The 20,638-nt window shown below is 39.2% G+C and overlaps 1 protein-coding gene across 3 annotated transcripts in view; it reads right to left on the bottom strand.

The window, feature by feature from the left end:
• Positions 1-280: 280 nt before the first annotated feature.
• Positions 281-20,638, bottom strand: part of NSUN3 (NOP2/Sun RNA methyltransferase 3) — a 38,175-nt gene continuing 17,817 nt past the window's right edge. The window contains exons 6-7 of one of the 3 annotated variants that reach the window (XM_072885182.1): positions 17,581-17,659; positions 281-1,565 (exon numbers count right to left, since the gene is read on the bottom strand). In XM_072885182.1, coding sequence (XP_072741283.1) covers positions 1,485-1,565; positions 17,581-17,659 — 160 coding nt within the window. In that variant the 3' untranslated portion in view covers positions 281-1,484. Of the gene's footprint in view, positions 1,566-15,076; positions 15,924-16,992; positions 17,660-20,638 lie in introns of those variants that run through there. The other 2 variants (XM_072885190.1, XM_072885173.1) reach the window with 2 other exon arrangements.

Genomic DNA, 20,638 nt, shown 5'->3' with positions numbered 1-20,638 from the left:
GAGCTTACCTGGGACTGAGGCTCAACATGTTTCCAGATTTTCGCCGGTGTTTCCCTTTTGGCTTAGATTTATTAACAGCCCCTTTGCTGCAAAATTCTTGGATGATGGTAAATAATGCTATTACTCAAAATACTCTGCACAGCAATCTGCTGTGAAAAAAAATTGTGGATTTCTGATGTAAAGAGTGAATGTAATAATAACGATTTTTATTTTTTTATTCATATCCAGAATGCACAAGAGTTTTTATAACTTTAGTGAACAGAATTCACAAACATGAGAAGATAGAAAAGAGACTACAGAAATTCAGCACCAATAGCAATTTTGTATTAAAATGAAGACTGTTACAGGTTAACCACTGAGTTAGAAAAAATCCAGTTCACATGTCTCAGCCTCGTCAAAACAAATAAACACCAACAATAAACAGCACATCTCTGACCCTCTACACCTTTCAGATTTCTCTAATTAGTGCCATTTTGTACCGATCAATATATTGGTATTATCTGACAAGCAGGCCTACTATAATTACAGAAAACAACCTGTGCCACCAAAAATACTACATCACTGTATATTCATTTGTGAGTGTAAATACCAATTCAAGCACTGCTTATATTACATTGGCCTAATCATTACTGGAGGAATCTATTAAAAGTACGCTGTCAGTCACAGAGATTTGTTTTGGCCAAGTAAATCAGAATCACACATCATTTCACCTGTTCAAAATAAACAAACAAACAAATAATAAAAAATAAATTGATCTGGTCAACAAATAAACCTTGTGGTCAACAAATAAAAGAGCCAGTAGCAAGTCATCTGATCTGCCATCCCCTCCAGAGCCCGTTACTCACCTTTCCTTCCACAGCAGATGGAAGGAAAAAATCCCGAGAAATGGTGTTGAAATTTTATGGTCAAGCAAGAGGTCAGCTCTTCAGAAAAATTGCTCTCTTGCCAGTAAGTTCTGAACCTAGTATCCACAGATATAATGCAGTGAGTAATGTCACCATCACCGGAAAAACCCCTCAAGACCTCGTGGCCATGTGAATGATGAAGCGTACCAGAAGGGCTCCAGACTAGTGAGAACAGAAATGGAGTGAAACGAAGTGGAGATAATGCAATGCCCCAAGATCTGCCAACTCTCCCGCTGGCCCATGCTCCTCCAAAAATAGACAGGAGAGTGAGAGAAGAGGAAAAAGATTTGTGAATTAGCAGCAGTAGTCTCACTAAAAAGAACTCACAGCACTCATCGACTTTCCCATCGCTCCATTTCACCATGCTTTCTTTTTTGAAGCTCAAACCCACTAGTAGGCTGTACATCATTACCCTCTTGATGTTTTTAGCGACAGACCAGGAAAGGCATTCAACATACAAATACCATAACCAGTAGAAGAGCTTTCTTGAATTAATATGCACACGTGATCTTTTCACTTAATCAGCAACGCTCAATAAACACAGACCTGTTCTTGTCAAGAGCATATTACTTTTGCATTTTATACCACAGGTTGCTCTAGGACTTCAGCAAACCACAAGTAGAAGATACTGTACTTCTTTATGGGAAGGTTTTGTGCAACCTAAAAAAAAAAAGAATAATTGAAACAATAAAATGCCATAGAAATGCCATGGATTTATACAGAAATTATTGTGAAAACCTGTGGAATTTGTTAGATAGAATCTTGTTTTAAAATTGTGTTAAAGTATCCTATAGAAATTAATGTCACAGATAACATTTTTTTAAACACTACAGCATGGTCTAATTTAAGATTGGAGCTTTTCCATTAATAAGACTCCTCCAGAAGACTTACCTGCAGTTGTCCTAGACCATATGCATGCCATATGCAATATTATATTTTTTACTCATATATTTAACATATATAATATATTATAATTTTTTATGATATATATGCACTAAATAATGTTTATATTTCTATTCCCATATTTTGGGCTGTTTTACAACACAATGTCCAACAGCAACTACCACTATGCAAACAGCTTTAAATCAGAAAACAACAGGTAATTAAACTATTACCTACAGCAGCTGAAACAGTATTGAACAGTCATAAATTTTGGCTGATTCAAAGCACACTGGGGAAAGAAAAAAAAAAAAAAAAAAAAAAAAGGAATCCCTATTCTAGGAAAAGCTACAGCAATTTGAGGTTCCAGTCTGTGATACAGATTGACATCCAGAGACCAGTAGGAAGGTGGAAAGGAGGTAAGAGTGAGGAACATTATCATCAATGGCAGAGAGAACAAACAGCAACAGTAAAGCATTGAATCGTATCTGAAGAAATAAATCAAAACCTCTTAAATAGTAATGAAAAAATACAGAAATACAGTACCAGAACTTAAACAAAGTCATTTATAAGAGAATATTTGTAGCATATTTCCAACCTACTGCAGTAGGAAAATTCATGAATAATATTAGTGGCATTTATGTGATCCACTTTCTTCCTGTACAGTGTTTGTCTAATGTAATGAGATCTGGAATGGTGGAATATAATACAAATTTTAGAGTGTTATACCTGAACCTGATCATGCATGTTAGGAGGAGGGGAGGAAAAAAAAAAAAAAAAAGGCAAATGGAGCATTTTTTTTAATGCATATAAATACTGTGTGTTAATATTGACACTCAGCTGCACTAATATAGGAGGTTATAGCTACTGAATGAACAATGCTCACAAATTAACAGCCCTAGAAGCCCCACAGATTACACGGGCATCTTCTATATAAATATTTTTTTTTATTCTTGTTTCTATTCAGGTCAAGGCCATGACATTCTAATTTCGTTTGAACAATTCAAATCCCATTCTCTGAGGCAGACAATGTGGGAGAAGTATGACCGACAGAAGATGGATTTGCTTTATTCTCTGAAATTGAAGTGAAAATTACTTTTGTGTCACTACATTTTAAAACACTCTTCCCAGGAATATACATACCAGTAGACATATATCTATCTATCTATCTATATATATAGATGCAACTTATTACCATTCTAGACACTAAAAGTTGAGTCTCATCTACAGCTCCAGGAATTCAAATAGGACTAGACAGAAAACTTTCATTTTTGTTTGCAAGCGCTGCATAAACTACGTATGTTTTCACCAAGCAGATAGTATGCAAGTCTCTTCTACTCTGAGAATAAAGCCAGAAAATTTTAGGTAGGATAGGACAGGGCTTGCCTACAGTATAAGTTAGAGAGAACTCTATGTTTAAAAAGAGAAGCAAGTCAGTAGCTTGTTAATTGTGGTCTTATGTCTCTCTTCCTTTCTTTGAGCCCTGTTTTCCAGGTTCTTACTTTTTGTGTACTACCATTCCAGCCACCTTTTGAATACCCAGACAAATCCATAGTAGCTACAATCCCTAGTAGTTCATGTCTTCAGAAAGTTTACGTTTGTGAGGGAAGCCAAGGGACACCACTCCCTTTCCTCTGAGAACGAAGCGACCTTCAGAATCTTTTTTTGGTTGAAAGCACACTGCTTACTTGATTAGGCTTGCACCCCCAGACCATCTAGGGATTATAGTCCTAAACTAATTGCTAAGCCAAGGCGATGTGAAAGCCTGGATCTTGCAAGTGAGAACTTCCAGAAAGCCTTTCCCTCTCAACAGATGGAGCAGATTCCTAGCTGGTATTGCCTACCACTGCTCTGCTGAAACTGTGAGAATTTACACCAGTGGAGCATCTGTCCCCAGAGACAATTTATACCTATTAAGGATTTGCTCCAGAGTTTTGCTGTCATGTCAGGGTCCCAGTGGCTACAATCCCAGGAAGGCTTGTCTCTCTTAACATATAAACGAGCTATGTATTTTCCTCCATTTTTCAAGCACTGCCTTTATGCCATCTCCTTTGTAACAGGAAAACTGCAGCTGACTTGTTTATATTTCCATCAGACACAAGGGTCTCAAGATAATTTCTTAACAAGTCCTTTATAAGCCTGCAAGCATACCTGCCAACCTTGATAGGGGAAATATGGCACGCAAAGTACCATGGGTCTGTAGAGAAAGAATACAGAGCAAAGGACGTCCTGACACAGACAGGAGATAATGTTTTCAGTGTGTAGATTCAGAACAACAGGGACTGCTACAAGGTAAGAGCAGTTAGGAAGTCTTTAAGTCTAACATATGTATTGACATCCTTTAATGGAGTAGGTTTGTGAGATAAATGTGTTATAATATTGGTCCTGGGAAATAGCTACGCGTTGAAATGAGTTGACAGGCCTGTATGCAAGACTCAACAGACTCATCCTTCTTGGAATTACAAAAGTGAAACTGAGATTAGAGCTGACTCTATATCCAAATGTGATAATAGCCAAGACAGCTCTTCTACAGCAAAGGTTGCAATAGCTCAGATCCAATATAAATTAAGCCAATGAACTGATGCCTAACTTCACTTTTACGCCAGTTTGCATGGATTCTTGAAAGAAAACAACCACTTTTACTGTTTTCCCACCCTCTGGCAAACTTACTAGATTGGCATTCATTATAGACTTTGCATTTTAGTGTAAGCATAACCAGACCTTTTGGAAGAGGTGAGAAAATCAGTTGTTCAACTGAATAATATTTAGATATTACAGAAGAGAAAAATACTCCTACCTGAAGCCCCTGAGAGACAAAATGTTAACATTGATTATGCATGTCCCGATCTGAGTACGAGAGCAAAAGTTCAAAGAAATCATCATAGACTTGTCATTACAGAATATGAGTTAAAGACAAAAAGGGGAAAGAATCGGATCTCACTCTCACATCATTAGGCTCACTGAACCAACCTACTGCATAAATGTTAGGAGGCATTAACACAGTGATATTCTAGTATCACTTGTTACATTTGTTAATTTCTTCCTCCAGGATAGGCCACTGCCAAACTGGCTGTGCTTAGGGCTGGCTTTTTCAGATTTATCAATGCTCTAAAACAATTATTTCAAAAAGGGAGTACACCAAAGAAAGAAGAGCAAAGACCAGGTATACATTTTGCTGATTTGGAAGTACCATTGACATTGGTAATTTTGAAGGAAAATCTTCACATTTACTGCTTACAGAAATTTGAAAACCAAAAGCAGCCTGTGATCGTGATATTACTATGAACTCAGTAATAAGACTAGTTTATAAGGATCATTTCATTTTCTTTAAATACTACCTTTTTTGGGGGGGGGAGCTTGTGAAGTGAGCCATCCCACTGAGAACTCCTAAAGCCAGCCATATGTTATCAGACCAGACACATAGCTGGTCCAATACCTTGGCCCCCAGTACAGCAAAAAAATGACTGCTGGGAGAGAAACTGCAAGAGAGATCCACTTAATATGCTTTCCAGCTTCCCTAAAGTCATAGGAGTAATCCTTGCCAGTGCTTCTGATTGAATGAATTTATTTTGGATACTAATGTAACTGCCTTAAGCACTCATTCTCTCCTCCCTCCCACCAAACCATCCTGCTCACCTCCATCCAGAGTTGCTTTTGCCTCTCCTACAGTTCTTACAGGTTTACTTTTTACCTCCTCTAAAACTTCGGGTAGAAACAAACGAAACAGTTCTCTTTACAAACGCGGAGGGTACTGTACAAGAGCAAAGTCCTGCAGTGCAGTAGGATGCAGCAGCAAAGGGAGCGAGGTGACTCAGGACAGCGGAGCTTCCCCATGTGCTCACCCAGGGAGAGCAGTGGAGATGCCCTGGAGGAGGGAGTGACCATTCTGCTGGGCTGCGCTTCGCTTGGCAGCAGAGCACAAGGAGAAAGTTGCTATCCAAACGGATGGGGCTTTTCTTACGGATCTTACATTCTTTTGAAGGTGAAATCTATTTGTGTGCCTGTATGGGCTTAGCTGCACCCAGGCCTAAACATTAATCTTCTTGGGGAGTGGGCTGTCAGGGTCCAAAAACATTTTGGAGCCTGAATGCAGAAATCAACTGGATTATTTGAAACATACTTAGCCCAAGCAATGGTTTGCGTTCTGAAATTATCTTTGTTACACCAACATCAGGCATTTGCATGCTGTCCTCTCTTCCTAAAGGTATCCTCTTTGCAACACCCTGTCACATAATTTGAGTTAAACATGGACATACAGGCTGTTAGAGATGAGCTGGTATGATGGCGTTTCTAAGTTCTGCCCGTACCACCATTGCTACTGCAAAATTTCACACCCATTCATGCCTGTTCCTGCTTTATTCATCATAACAATGATCAATTAAATGGTGTAAACCAGTTGCAGGTATTCCAACAAAACTTCACCTTTTCTTTTCCAAAACAAGTCTACACAATGTTTTCATTAAAATCTCCTATGGCAGATCAAACGCACTTTCCCATTCACCATCAGCAATAGCAGTTGTGTACCTGAAGTAACCAAGATAGCAGGAGGAAGAGCTGCCTTATAGGACTACCTGAAATTCTGTCCATTTTGAGCTTTAAGTTAACATTTTCAAAGTGCTGAAATGATTTTGAAAGCCTAAGTGTCCATGGAAGTGAATATGACTTTGACACATAGGTCACTTAGCCACTGATAACGTTACTCTATTTCAGACAGACTAAAGGTATCATGTAAGGAGTGAAAGAGTTCTTGTTTTCCTTTTAATGTGGGATTCAACAGAGGATGTGCTTTCTTAGAAAGCTTTTTATATTCTCCTTGTTTTATAGCCTATTTCAGAAATAGCAATTTTGCCACCCTCTTTTCTTTAACAAAAAAAAAAAAAAGTGAAAGAAGAAACTTTGGAAGGCTTAAGATTTTTAAGACATTTCTCCCTAGCATGAGGTGGTTTTTTTTCCTTCTAAATGTTCTGCTCATTCAAAATATATTAAAAAAATCAATAATCCAACAGGCTCAATAAAACAGACAAAACAAAACACACCCCAATGCATTTAATCAGCTTTCACTTCCTTATCTCTGATCCCATGATCTTAATCACACTCTAGCTATTTGTAAGTATCTTTCAGGCAGAAGAGTCTAAACTAAAAGGCTCTGCATGTGTGTATGTGTTATGTAGGGGGAAGCTTTTTTTTTTTTAAAATACTTTTTGAACCATTTTTCACAGAAACACATATATTTCCTTCTGGCATCAAACAAAGCCTATATAGTCCAATCTTGAATCTCTACAAAGAGTCACTGTCAAATGCTTCAGAGGAAAACATGGATCTGTTCAGTAGAGCTGGCAAAGAGCAACTCTGCCATGTCATCTTCCATACAGCTCTCCAAGAGACTGCCCAACACATGAGGTTAAAACAACTCATCCAAAATTGGTCACCAGTAATGATAATTTTGTCTGTTCTGAGTCACAGCTTATTATGCCTTCAATCTCAGAAACATCTTGTGAAAATGAGCTTCCAGTTGAAACGCAGGCATTGCATTTCAACTTCCTGAACCTGGAGTTTCACAAGTTTTAATGATAAAGATCTTGCTGCTTGCATAGTACGAGAAGCTCCATATCTACAAATTTATGCAAACCAGACCATAGAAAGGGGACAAACACAGCAGTTCAGAGTTCTGTTTCGTTCCTGAGACTCTTTTTTTCACTTTAAGCCAGTGAGTCAAGTTTTCTGTCACTTGAAAACACCTGGAAATAACTGACAAATTGGTATTCCAGTCATTATGATAATTATCTTAATTTTCTTTTTACTCGTTCTTCCAAGTAGCTGGTGCACTCTACAGTATTTTGGTTCCAGCATGGGAAATTTGGGGCTCAAAATCCATCTTATACATATTTTTCTGTTTACCAGTATGTGTAATACTCATTCCAATCATAGCCCCTGTGTACTTCTTTAACTATAGTAATTAAATCTAGCATAAAGTCTAGTAACTTTATTTTTCTCTTTAGTTCAACACATCCCTTCTTGTCAGAACCAGTATTTATTTCTCCCTTCCAAAAAACCACTTCTGCTTCAAATCAACTCCAAAAGCCACAAAACGTTGCGTTCCTTTAAGCAGCAGAGTAGCCTTCAGAGAGTGAACTTTGATAATGTCCCCTTTCGACATCCCCTGCCTTTGCAACCCCACAACTGTAAATGCTTTTCCAAAACACTTTCTCTTCTGCATTGGGAGCCAATTTGTATGATGCAACTTCAAGAAAAATAAAACATGCCCTTTGTGTTTCTTGGGTCAAGCATCAATAATTTAAAAAAGCAGCCACATATCTCAGACTAAAGCAAAGCTGAGTTCAGAACTTAGAGCATTTTGTATTCTGCAAAAAGAAAATGTAAGGGAGACAGGCTTTGTCAGAAGCCCAGACATTTATGGTTTTTTGTCTAAGAAAGAACATTTTATACCTTTTTTGTTTAACAACCTTCACTTATTTTAAACTTTGACATCTCTGGAGTTCACAGTATACTGCCAACTGCCACTGCGACATCTGCTAGGGAGGGCAGAAATAATTTGCAGGCTACCAACAGCTGCTGTGGGTTGCAAGACTGTCTTTTAAGAGAGAACATGGGAAGAAAATTTGTGGCAAAAAGCTTTCCTCATCCCCACCCTCTGCTATTAAAGCATTGTACACTCTCAGCAAAAATAATGAATCCTCTCATTAAAAAGTAGCCTCATATTTTAAAAATTAAATTCCCAGGTTAGTCAGCTTCTGGAAATTGGTGGAGTCAGTCAGACCTTTACAAAGTAACCAAGTGCTACTCGGCCAAGCTTGGCTTTTGTTGCTCTGTGTGGCTGACACGTATCCGTGAATTTATCCTCGCATCATTTCTAGAAGTAAAACACATAATTCTCAGCAGACAGATGGAACAATGAGACCTGGAGACTTTGAGGACAAAATAGCAATTGTGCTTCAATAAGTCTTAACTCTGTTTTCAGATAAGTCAATAGGAATTTTTTATTTTGATAGCAGAGTTAGGCCTACACTAAGTGCTTCTAAAAATCACATCAGAAGCAAATTGCCCAAAGGAAAGCAATAGAAAAACTAGGACCTCCTGAACTTCAGGCTAGTGCAACAGCCACAACGCCGTCCTCTCCAGAAAGCCATAGTGGTGGTTTATAGGTGCTTTACAATGAATGGCATTATGGTGCACAGTTCAGCACTTGAGACATAGCTCTAGGTGAAACTGTTTTCAGCACTTACTCTGTGTTTTCAGCACTTTAATTCAAGGTCTGCATTCTCTTGAGAACCACATAGGAATATAAATCCCAGGCTAACAGTTCAAATCAACTTTGTATCTATAATTTAAAAAAAAAACCAAAAACTTACATATTAAAAAAAACCCCAAACAAACCTCTGAAAATACCAAGATGATGAAAACCAGCCAACCAAAATCAGTTAATTCATATGTGTCTTAGATAACTACTGTTTTCCAAGAGGGGCTGTAAGAGACTGGATGCAAGTGGACTCCTTGTACATTTAGATGATACTAATGTTCTCCAGAATGGTGGTGTTTGCCTGTTCAATTACTGTCACCCCAACACAGCACAGCTACTTAAATCAACACATTCATAAAGAGATACTCTTCAATATCATGGCACTAACTAAAGGCAAGCATACTTCAACAAGCTGGATATACTCTTGCGTACATCCAGTCAAGGAAAAAGGTCATAAGTCTTTGTATAATCCAATTCCAGGACCTGTGGCTGCAGCAAGCACTAAGTGGAAGAGTGTCTTGTACAGTACGGCCTGGTGATCCATCACCTGCAGTGTAGTCTGCTGAATTCTTTAGTTTCTACTGGTACATAACTCACAACTATATTCTAATAGTTTTAGTTAAACTGCAAACTTCCTATTTAAATCCCACAAACCCTGTCTTCTCTTTAAGCCGGGAATGTGACTGCTCTCCAGCATACATTACTGTGAAGAAAGGAGGCTTTTCAAGTGAAGACATCAGCCTGTCAAGCAATTCCATTTCCAGTATGCACATGCTGAATGCTGCAATGAATCAGATCTTTCAATGCCTAACCAACAGGGTTTACAGCTACTAAAATATGGCTCATACATTGTACATTTTCTTTAAATAGGGTCAAGGATGATGGCTTCTGGAGGGAACAGACACCTTACCACTGTTTAAAATGTTTCTCAATAAGAACACTAGCTAAAATATCCAAAGAATCCATAGTTAAAAATGGTTTTTTGGTTTGTACCTTGCTAATTGAGTGAGTCGCTATCCAAGCAGATGCATTCCAAAAGGGACCTTTCTTAGCCTCTGGTGCTGCAGATTGCTGTGTAATGTACTAACCCACTGATACATGCTACCTTCAATTTTCTTTGATGCTTCCTATTTTTCAAACATTGAAGCATAATGTTAACCTTGCAAGTGTAACATCTATTTCTAACGTAGTTACCTCCTGCAATTTATTCTGGGCAAATTTTCCAAAGACAGTACTTTACACATGGAGACCTTCTTTGTGCATACCGTGCCTAAAATAAACAAACAAACAAATAGATAGATAAATAAATGTCAACCTTTAAATCTTGTTTAGAAGACAGATCACGTTATCTCATCAGATGGAGACTACATCAATGGTTGTGACTTAGCTGCTTTATAAAACATTATCTGAACCTCAGATGAGAGGCACGTTATACACGAAAAATAGTGTGTGCAGGAAATATACATTGTATATCTACAAAATGGGCCATATCCCACTGCCATTAAAATTGATGGGAGTTTTGCCATTCACTTCAATGGGATCAGCAGCAGTATATAAAGATGAATTGGCTATAAGCGCACACACTGGCGCTTTATGGGCGTGACAATATAAAAGCCCTGTGTGAAGTAATGAAATGAATTATAACAGTGCTGGGTATGTCAATCTTCCTTCTTCTACCTTCAGTTGCTGTATCAGGAACATTAAACATTTCCCTGGTTAGCCATAGAATCATAAAAATTAGAGATAAAAAAGTACTACTAAGTCTACTTCCTGCCAACACAAAATTATTCCTCCCTGTACCTTTTCTAATCCTCTCTGCAGTCCAGTTTTACACCACTCAAATGTTCTGGCATCTTCTCCTCCCTGTAAAGAATTATTCCATCAGCTACGTAATCACACACTCAGCCAAGCTAGATTTTTCCTAGAAAATAAATCAACAAAACAAAAAAACCCTACCCAAAACCCATGATATATAGCTCTGAATTTCCTCTTATTGTCTTATTTCATGTTGGGACAATTAGGAAAATACTTTTTGCGAACTCTATCAGTTACATATTTCCCTGCTTTTCATAACCCACAACATCCAAATGCAGGCAGTAGTAGCTGCTCATTTGTTACTGGTGTGATGGTGAACACCAGAAGCAGGCAGGGAGGTGAACTGATCATTTAGTTCTCTGAATTTTGAGTAACATAATTCCAGAACTGCGTTCCAGTGGAAACAAGAAAGCTGAAATCTTTGAGGTAAAGTTTTAGCAGTTTATGGCAGGCATATTGGAGACCTACCAAGCGGGGAACTGGAACTGGCGATACAGGAGACCCTTTTCAATCCTATGTTCATAAGGCACACATAATGCCAGTCCCTTGGTACAGGCACTCCTTATTTTGTCAGCCAGACTGAATGAAGAGTTTGGGGCCACAGTTATTTCTGGGCAAAATCTAATGAAATGTTCAGTCTAGAAACCACCATTTAATTCTCAGTAATACACACATGCTTGTCTCACAGTTCTCAAGAAGGCTGAAATCATTAAAAAAATGAAGCTATCATTCTGTTGTTACTTTCATGTTGCTCCTGCCCATCCACTACTCCCTACACTTCTGGGCTTTACCCTGTTTTAGTTAGGGCAGAGAGCACCAGCCTCCTTCCTCTTTTAGGGTAGGATGTTTAATAAGGATTGATAATAAGGATGTTTAATAAGGATGATTAACAAGGATATTTAAATAGGATGTTTAATAGGATGTTTAATGTATTAAAGAAAGGGAAAAAGTGCATCTAAAATATATGCTACTTTTTTATGCACCTTCAAATCAAGGGACCTCGAGCAGGTTAAGATGCTACAAGAACACCTATTCAGAGATGGAAGGTTTGCCTTATTAGTCTGTGCCATACTAAAGTACATGGAAAGATGGTTTGAAAGCCATTCATTCACAGATTCTCACTGAAGCAAGACTTCTCACTGAAGCCTCCAGGGATCTCCCCCATAGCAAAGAAAGTTACTTGATACAAAGTGAGAACCAGGAGGAGCTGTGTCAGGGCCCATACCTGACGCAGGTGCTGCTATACAGGTATTACACCAGAATAGCATGGGGGGCTGAGACACGGCAATAGTTAACCCAAATCTCTTTTGGATTGCTGTGAGAGCTACTCTGATGCTGCACGTAAACCAGCCTCTTGCCTATTTTGACTGCTTTATTTGATTAGCTTTGTCAGCAGTAAGGTCAGGCCAAGCTGTTATGGTTATTAAAGATGAAAGCCATACATCAGAGAAGCATCATTTTGTAAAGAACAAGGTAAGAATGTCACTAATCAGCTGAAGTGCTAGCCTCGTTCAAATTTGGGTAGATGTGCTGCCTTCTAGTGCTTCTGTCTTCTTTAACAAAAGACTTGGTTCTGCAACAACTTTTGGAGCACTTCTTACTATAGAATTATTGCCTGTGATTTTAGGGTAGCAGATCTGTTTCCTTTTCCTCTGTGACCATGAAGGGTTACATCACCATGACACACTGGAAAGTGACCCCAGTACTGCCATGTCCATACTGCCATGCTATCACCAAGTGAAACAGCGAGGAAGCATTTATGTAAGTGACCACCTTTAACACAGCTGTAGGGAGTGGAAATTCTTCAGTGAAATACAAAGACTGGCACAAAACCTAGGTTTATGTTCCCTTTCTCTCAAGAGTAGCTGTGAATTTTTGATCGAGGCATTTTATTTTGGTACCACCTGAAACATTTTTTAAATGGAGCCATGAGAGCTTTATGATGCTTGCCTCTGTTGAAAACTATGTACAACTACTAAGAAAATAAAACCTTCCAAGGCCATTAGGCCTTGACCTCAAATCTCAGGAGGCAGCCAGGAGGATCAGCCAATGAAAGCATTTTCTGACAAATGTTTCATGATTGCTATGATCTGTCTTATAAAAACCTATCTTTAGTAAAAAATCATGTGGTGGGGACACAGCTGCACCATCTAAAAGCTAAGACTAGTGATTGCATATGCCCTGTGCTCTCTGATCCAAGTTTGACAAACTGATAACTTAAAGTTTCACTTTTACCTGAGTTTTTACCTCGAAGTTAAAAGACTACACCAATATGTGCTGTTCAAGCTTCCCCTGGAGGAAAGAGTCTCACTTATAGCCAATACTGAATAAAGTTAAATCAGCTTACCAGCAGGCCATATTCTATGACAGAACAGACTTAAATTAAGACTGTTAATTTCTGTCTGACAGAACAGGCTTAAATTAAGCCAGATCAGATTCTCAAAATTTCCTCCCACCAAACCAACTTTTCTGATAGGGGAACACTGCACTGATACAGCCATTCATTTGGCAAGAAACAGGTGGCCATGCTCTATTTAAGTGCTCATAGCTAATTTAAAGACCCCGCAAATTTCAAGCAAGCCCCCCGCAGTTTTCATGATTGATGTCCTCAAAAGACATTTTTCTTCTAAGACAGCTAGATGAACTAAGGGGATCCTCCCACCCCAGCACAGGTAACTGTGGCTCTCCCCAGACTCTCCCCCAAAGGAACTCCCCTCTTCCCACCACCCAGACACTCACAGACCTTTTCCTGTGCAGGGTGCAGCATTGCTGCTCTTCCGTGCTAAAAGCCATGGCATCTCTTCTCCAGTATTTCACATTTTCCTTCCACTGCTGTAGTCTTGATCTTTTAATTTTACCCCTCCTTCTGTGTGCTTCACCTTCTCTTTGCACATCTTACTAAGAAAGCCAAGAGTTCGTTAGTCCCCTAGTTGACTGTAACAGTCCACAGCCATTTGTGTATAACCGGTTTTTCCACTCTGTTCCACAGTGGAGAATGCTTTTGACAAGACATAATTGAATTGTGTCAGATGTCACTGAATAAAAGATAAAATTTGGCAAATGCTGAAGTCGCCTTTATACAAGGCCTTCATTTCTTATTGTGCCAACCTCCTCTGAAACTAACAGGGAAATTACTTTGTGTATGTTTGAAAAGCGAATGGCAGAAAAGCATGATAGTATTTGAGCTCCAGTTAGCTCTGCTGCCTCTGAGGTATACTGGCACTGATGTGTGCTATGCGTAATATGATTGTGAGTAGTTGCACAAACACTCTCTTAATTGCCTTCATTGGAGATTATGCAGATTTCTCTGGCTACTCCACAATACAACAAAAATGGTCATTTTCTTGCCCTCATCTTGCTCACCTGCCTTTTTCCTGCAGCTGCAATTTTCTCTAAGTTAGAGAGGCTGACTTGTTTGCTACCCCATTTCCATCAGTGTTGTTCGTGAAAGAGGAGGCAGGACGCAGTAGAGGAATTAAATTACAATTCCCTGGGAAAAAGTGGTAAGGAGGGAAAATGTTGCAACCTTGTCCTGAAGGTGAGCAGAAGTCATCTGAGGACATCAGAAGTATCTAAGAGGTACCTGAATGGACACGAAACTTTTTCAACAAGTACCCTTCAGTGGAAGCTGCTTTCCCACATGTGCAAACCTTGCCCATTACCACCACAGGCATGCCTCCCATCCTTTCTGCTTTTCCCCTCTCACCCCCTCTCCCTCCACATGTGCTTTCCAAATCCCTGTCACCAGCCAGAACTGATTAGAACAGAACAAAAAAACTCCACAGCACTCTGGACTAGCATTCATCTGCTATGAAGCAAAATAAGTAACACTTACTAATTAGCCTCGGTATTTCCTCCCTTTTTGGTGCATTTTCAGACTAGTTGAAAAGAAACTTTAGGAAATCAGCAAAGGGTTATGCATAACTCAGTGCAGCTTTTACATACATCAGGAGGCCTTGCTGCAGAATTTAGGTCTAACGCAATGCAGTTCACAGGGACTCACCCATATGCTGAGATTGAACAAAGTTCAGTTTTCAAGGATCCCTTTGTTCTTTCTGTGATTACCTAGCCCATGTTCTCCTCAACCATTCAGTTTAACCACATATTTTAATTCCATCCCTCAGTAAGTTACATTCTTGGCTTTCCATTTCAATTTCCACAGGGCAAATAAAACTGATGGAAAGCGTTTTGACAAGGGTATTGTTATTGCATCCAGTAGCCTGAGATGACTCCAAATCTGGATATTACATTTAATGTTTCTGGGACAGATGCTGTTAGGTCTTTTCATAGGAACACAGTATCATCTGCATACATTAGTAACTTCTGTGCCTCAAGTTGCATACGCTTTATATCCTCTTAAGTTTTCAGAGACACTGCTGACAATTTAATACTACAGGGGCACCTCAAACATTTTTCATCACAAAGTAGTGGGAAGGATAACTGTGGAAGCTCATGCACCAAAGGGGCAGAGTACCTTATGCATTTATTTCCTTCAGCAGAAGGTGTAGCAGTGAGACGCTATTCTGAGGGCAAACTGCCCAACCCATCCTCCTCTTAGTCACAGAAGCCTGAAGAACCAAAGCTACCGCTCATGATCAACATCTGCTTTCAGGCAACTAAGATTTTCTTCAGTTCTGGTGCCGTGGTTCTGAACACTGCCCTCTCACTGCTCTAGATACTATGGACAGGACCTTCCCAGCAGCCACGATGCTCAGAGCGGGGACGAATGTTGAGTGCTCCATGACCATGGGTGTGCTGACAGAGAATTGGTGTGAATGCAGAGTCGAGGCTCATCAGTGTAACAAGGTGAGCAGAGAATAAAGGTAGTGAAAAGTCAACTCAATTTTCCAGAGACAAAAGGCAGTTCAGGTACAGTTGTAACAAGTATTTCTGAGCTCACAGCAACAGAAGGACTGGAGAATCTCATGTAGAACTACTGCATTTCCAGCATGGTTACATGGAGCTCCTTACAGAAGACCTCAGGCAATCAACTGTATTCCTGCCTTTTTTAACAAGCTGCAGAATCACCAATTTGGTAGTCTTCCCAGTATTTACAAGTTGATATTCTTTTGTATTCAGAAAAAAAATAACATCTGCATTAACAAGTCATGTTTGTGATTGCAAAAAACTTGTAATTACATATATACACAGATATGCACACACAAAACATATGAAATACATAAATGTACACAGTCTCACACACACATTTCCACACGAGCAACTCATCTACCAGAAAAAAAATCTCTGTTCTTTAAAACACCATTCCTTAAAAAGCAATTATTATAAGCTTCAATCAGGGAAAGGACTCCTCTTTGCTTGGAGAGGGATGAAAGGGCTCCATTCTACTTTAAGACAAGCATTCGACCTAATATATACACCGTTACAGGATCCACTCACAGGCATAATTCAAGCACTGCTGGGTCAGAAGTTTTTACACCTAACCCACAGGCAGTACATAGGAAGACACAGTTTGCATGTGCGTACCCATGAACATGTTCACGTAGGTCTTTACATTTATCCAATAGCATTGTGGAGCAGAATTGAGGGAACCTAAAGACAGCATCGATACATATTCTCACTGGGACCCTCTTTCCTTACACACCACAGATATGACATCACGAATTCATGTAACATTTCTTAACTTGGTGGATAAGCCACTTCTGCAGATTGTCTGTTTTGCTCGTCATGACTGTAATTATATAAGAAAACTCTCTGAATACTGTGCCATTATTGCAGTTATTAATCATTCTGCTTCTGTTTCAAATATGTGCTCTAGAGCCTGCTGGATATACTGCATTATGCCACAAACTGAGTACCAAAGCTAAACACATCTAAATCTACTGTTTTAAGGACATTTCAACATAATTTACTCTTTCAGTTTATATTTTTGTAAGCTGAAAAATATAAAAAAAATGAAAACAGAAAAAGCTGGTGTTGATATAGCTGCTGACCTTTGCCACTGTAAACAAAAGACAGTTTTTAACCAGTAAACAACTTGGCAAATATGAAACCTGTTTTGCCAGTGCTTGGAATAGTCGGCGCTTAAGATGACAGACTCTGCATACAAATCAGTTCTTACAGGAAAACAGATCTCTAGATGTGTTTGAGAGAGAATGCAGTATTTCCATGACTTCGGACCATTGAAACCATTTATTTTAAAATATGCGGTATTAAAACCAAATTAGTAAATAAAACAAACAAACCAACCAACCAAAAAATAGTGCAAAAACCCACCGCGTTAGGCCTCTATTCTAGGATACAAATCCATTTAAGAGCATCACCTTGAAATAATACAAAGCTCCCTTGACTTTCTAAGGACTTCACAGAGGCCCACAAGTCCCCATTAGAAGGCACATTCTGTATTTTCAGCTAAACTAAGTTAAGTGTCTAGCTTCCTGTTTATTAGGCAGCAGCTGATACAAAACTGCAATGCTCTAAGTTCAGTTGCCTTGGACATGTTCATATACACATACTATGTTAGAAATAAATATTAATTTATCACATATCCCTTATAAAAAAAAATAACAGAGATCCAATGGACTACATTTTCTTTAATTTAGCTACGTACATTGGACCCCACGCTCTCCCTTTCTCCGGGAGAACCAGAAGTTCGTGCTGTTGCATACCACTGAGAAAAGTGAATTCCTGAGAAACAGCTTTGGCCATTTCACTTATGTCTACAGGCATAACATTACTGCAGGAATTTAGAATGAGATTTATTACATTGCTGTTTTCTGCCTTTGAGAGAGTGCATGTAGAATACACCAAGGATCCACCAGGACGCAATGCTTTAATAGCAGACCTGCAAATAACGAAAAAAAATTTCAACACAAGAAGTGACATACTGGGGGTGGGGGAACATGTAAAGACTTACAAATCTGGAGTTATAAATAGGTATAAATAAATATGAGAAAAATAACATCATGAAAACGTCTTAACAGTATATAACTGACAGTTCAGGAAACTACCTGCAACACAGTTTTGCTTTCTCATTTATTAATGTATTCTCAGTTAACTGAAGGTTTTTAATACAACAGTGACAAGTAGAAAGCAGCATCCATTCAGAGTTGCAGAATATACTTCAAACATTTATATGTGCAGCACAACTGTGAAAATGCTGCAACCGTGCATACAAAATGGGCTACACCACATCAAAAGTGCTAGTTAGATACTTAGCTAGCTGCTTGCATGAACAAATATCAGAATGTGCAGTTGCAGTAATAGCCTGAACTAATTACTGGGCTGTAATTTTACAAACATTTCTGCAAAGTCTGCAACTTATTTAGCCGGTAGGAGGACTCACGGGTTTCACTGAGCCACTACTTTTCAACCTGATTTTCTAAGGAAATAGGACTTATCGGATCATATTGTCTGTTTATGTGCCCTTCACCTATTAACCTGTTGACAAATTTTGACTCAACAAAGGCAAAATAGCGGCTTAAGAGTTCAAGTATCCTGAAAGCTTCATGACTACTGGTAGATGGACAGAACAGAGCTTTTTTCGCTTCCCCACTGAAACTGAGTTTAAACAGACTGTTTACTTTCCATTAAAGCAGATCTGCAAGGTCCTTTTTCAGACAGATGAAATATAACCTATGAGAGTACACAAATGAGATATGCAATCTATATTCACCTATTGCAAATTAAAAGAATAAGGAGAAAAACCCCAAATCTTGCACCACAGAAGAGCATTCTTCAAATCTGGTGCCACTACATAACTGAAAGAGGAAGCTACACTAAAAGCTCATTTGCTATTAAAATGCTCTCTTAAGGTAATCCCTTTTAATCATACACGTCGGAGCCTTCAAGGACATAATGGCTCAAAGACTGAGTTTTAAGTTAGTATTCAAACAGATCACCTCACTGCTTCTGGAAAACAGATATGATTGGGCTGAAGCAAATACCACATTAAAATACAATTGTTCCCTAAACAAAACTTATTTTGTTTAAAAACAAGAGAATCTGAAGAGGTGAATGCTGTTACTCCACTTACGAATATCAGACAGACAACAAGGTAGGTGCTCAGGGGACTCCAAGTGTCTCACTGGGAATTTAGCAGGTGCACATGGGCAGGGCAGATACTGGAAGCATGGACTCGTAGAGCACAATAACCCACAGAGCCATGCTGTATGGGAAGACACTGAATAATCTTAGATTGGTAGATATTACTGACAATACTGCACTGACTTCCCCCCCCAGATCTACAGGGAAAAATAAAAAGAAGAAAAAACCCCAAGAAAAAAACTCATATCCTCAAACCAGATGAGGTGAGCAGCCCCCAAATGCAGTGAGCCTGATCCCAAGCCCAGATAAACAAACACAATGCCATTGAAACAGCAATTCCTCCAGAGACAAGCTGAGGACTTGCTAAGGGTGATAACTGAACAGAAACAGTTGAGAAAGGAAAGAAGAAAATATAAGGGGAAAAAGACAAGTCCTTTTAACGGGATTGGGTCTTTTCAGGAAAAGAATTGATAAAGAAAAGCCTCATCACAAGCAGGATCAAAGCAGATCACAGATCAAAGCTACTCTGAAAGTCCTGTCTGAAATAAGGAAGCACGAGGACAAATGACTGTTTCAGACATAGATAATACAACTCTGGTCCCCTTCCCAGGTGAAAACTCCTGCATATTATACCCAATCTCTTTCTCTGGGCAGTGTACATGTTATCTTGCTCATCTCTTCTGTGAGTCTTGGTTATGTTAATCAGCAAACCAAGTACATATTTTTACTGGAGTCTATACTACTCCAATTTTAGTTAGCATAAAAGAACAGAGCTCTCTCAACTGAAGATGCTCAAAGAAAAATCAGTGGTTAATGCCATTGTTGTATCAGTCTTCAGTAAAAAGATGGAGAGTGAGCAGATGGCTAGCACATTTAGCCTGAGTGAGCAGTTCAAGTTCAGCCTGTTATAGGTAAAGAACAGGTTACAGCATACTTAGGTAGTCTAAATACTTTCAAATTAACTGGGCCTGATGGACTCATTCTAGGATACTTCCAAAACTAGCTAAAGCTATCACAAAACGGCAAGCTTATCTCACACCTCCGAGTAGCTTTTCAGAGTCTGCAAAAATATTTAAGAATGTTTTAGACACAGGCTGATGCAGGACGACATTTACAACGCCACCTTGAGACAGTAAAACAGAGCAGGTGTCATCCCAACGTCCCTTTGAGATCTTATTTTCTAAAATTCTGCAGTTACCAGCATGCATTTGAACTGCCCAGCTCCAGATATTCATCCTTCTAGCCCTCTGCATCCCAACACACATATGCTCCTTAGTAGGCTACAAAAGCACCAGTAGTGGACCCGAGGCCCTAAGCCGTCTCCACTGTCTCTCCAGCTACCTTCCTTGCTTGTAGCCATCCTGCCGTAGCTGCAGCTGTGCATTTAAAAGGGCAGGGCTTATGCTGCTGCTCTCTGGCCTGGCTAAGCAACCACAGTGCGCCCAGATGTACGGAACGTAAGTACCATAAAGCAGAGCAGGAATGTACAGCCTTCCCTTCTCATGAACAACAAGCCAGCAAGAGAACCACACACTGATCCATTATCTCCTTGGCCTCATACCAGTTCTGGAAAACATAAAAGGATTTTCCCCCATGTAAGAGTTGCTTGCTTTCTAGCTTTCACATTAGGACTCAAAGAGAACAGGGCTGAAGTCTAAATGGGCTCTCAAAGTTGAACAGATCTTCACAGTACTATTAGAAACCACCTACTTTACTCATTTTCACAGAATTTTCCCCTCCAGCTACATCTTTTCCATGCATACAGGAATGCCAAGCC

This window comes from Ciconia boyciana, chromosome 1 (assembly GCF_034638445.1).
Source record: "Ciconia boyciana chromosome 1, ASM3463844v1, whole genome shotgun sequence".
Taxonomy (NCBI): domain Eukaryota; kingdom Metazoa; phylum Chordata; class Aves; order Ciconiiformes; family Ciconiidae; genus Ciconia; species Ciconia boyciana.
This window is presented reverse-complemented; position numbering and strand designations above follow the sequence as displayed.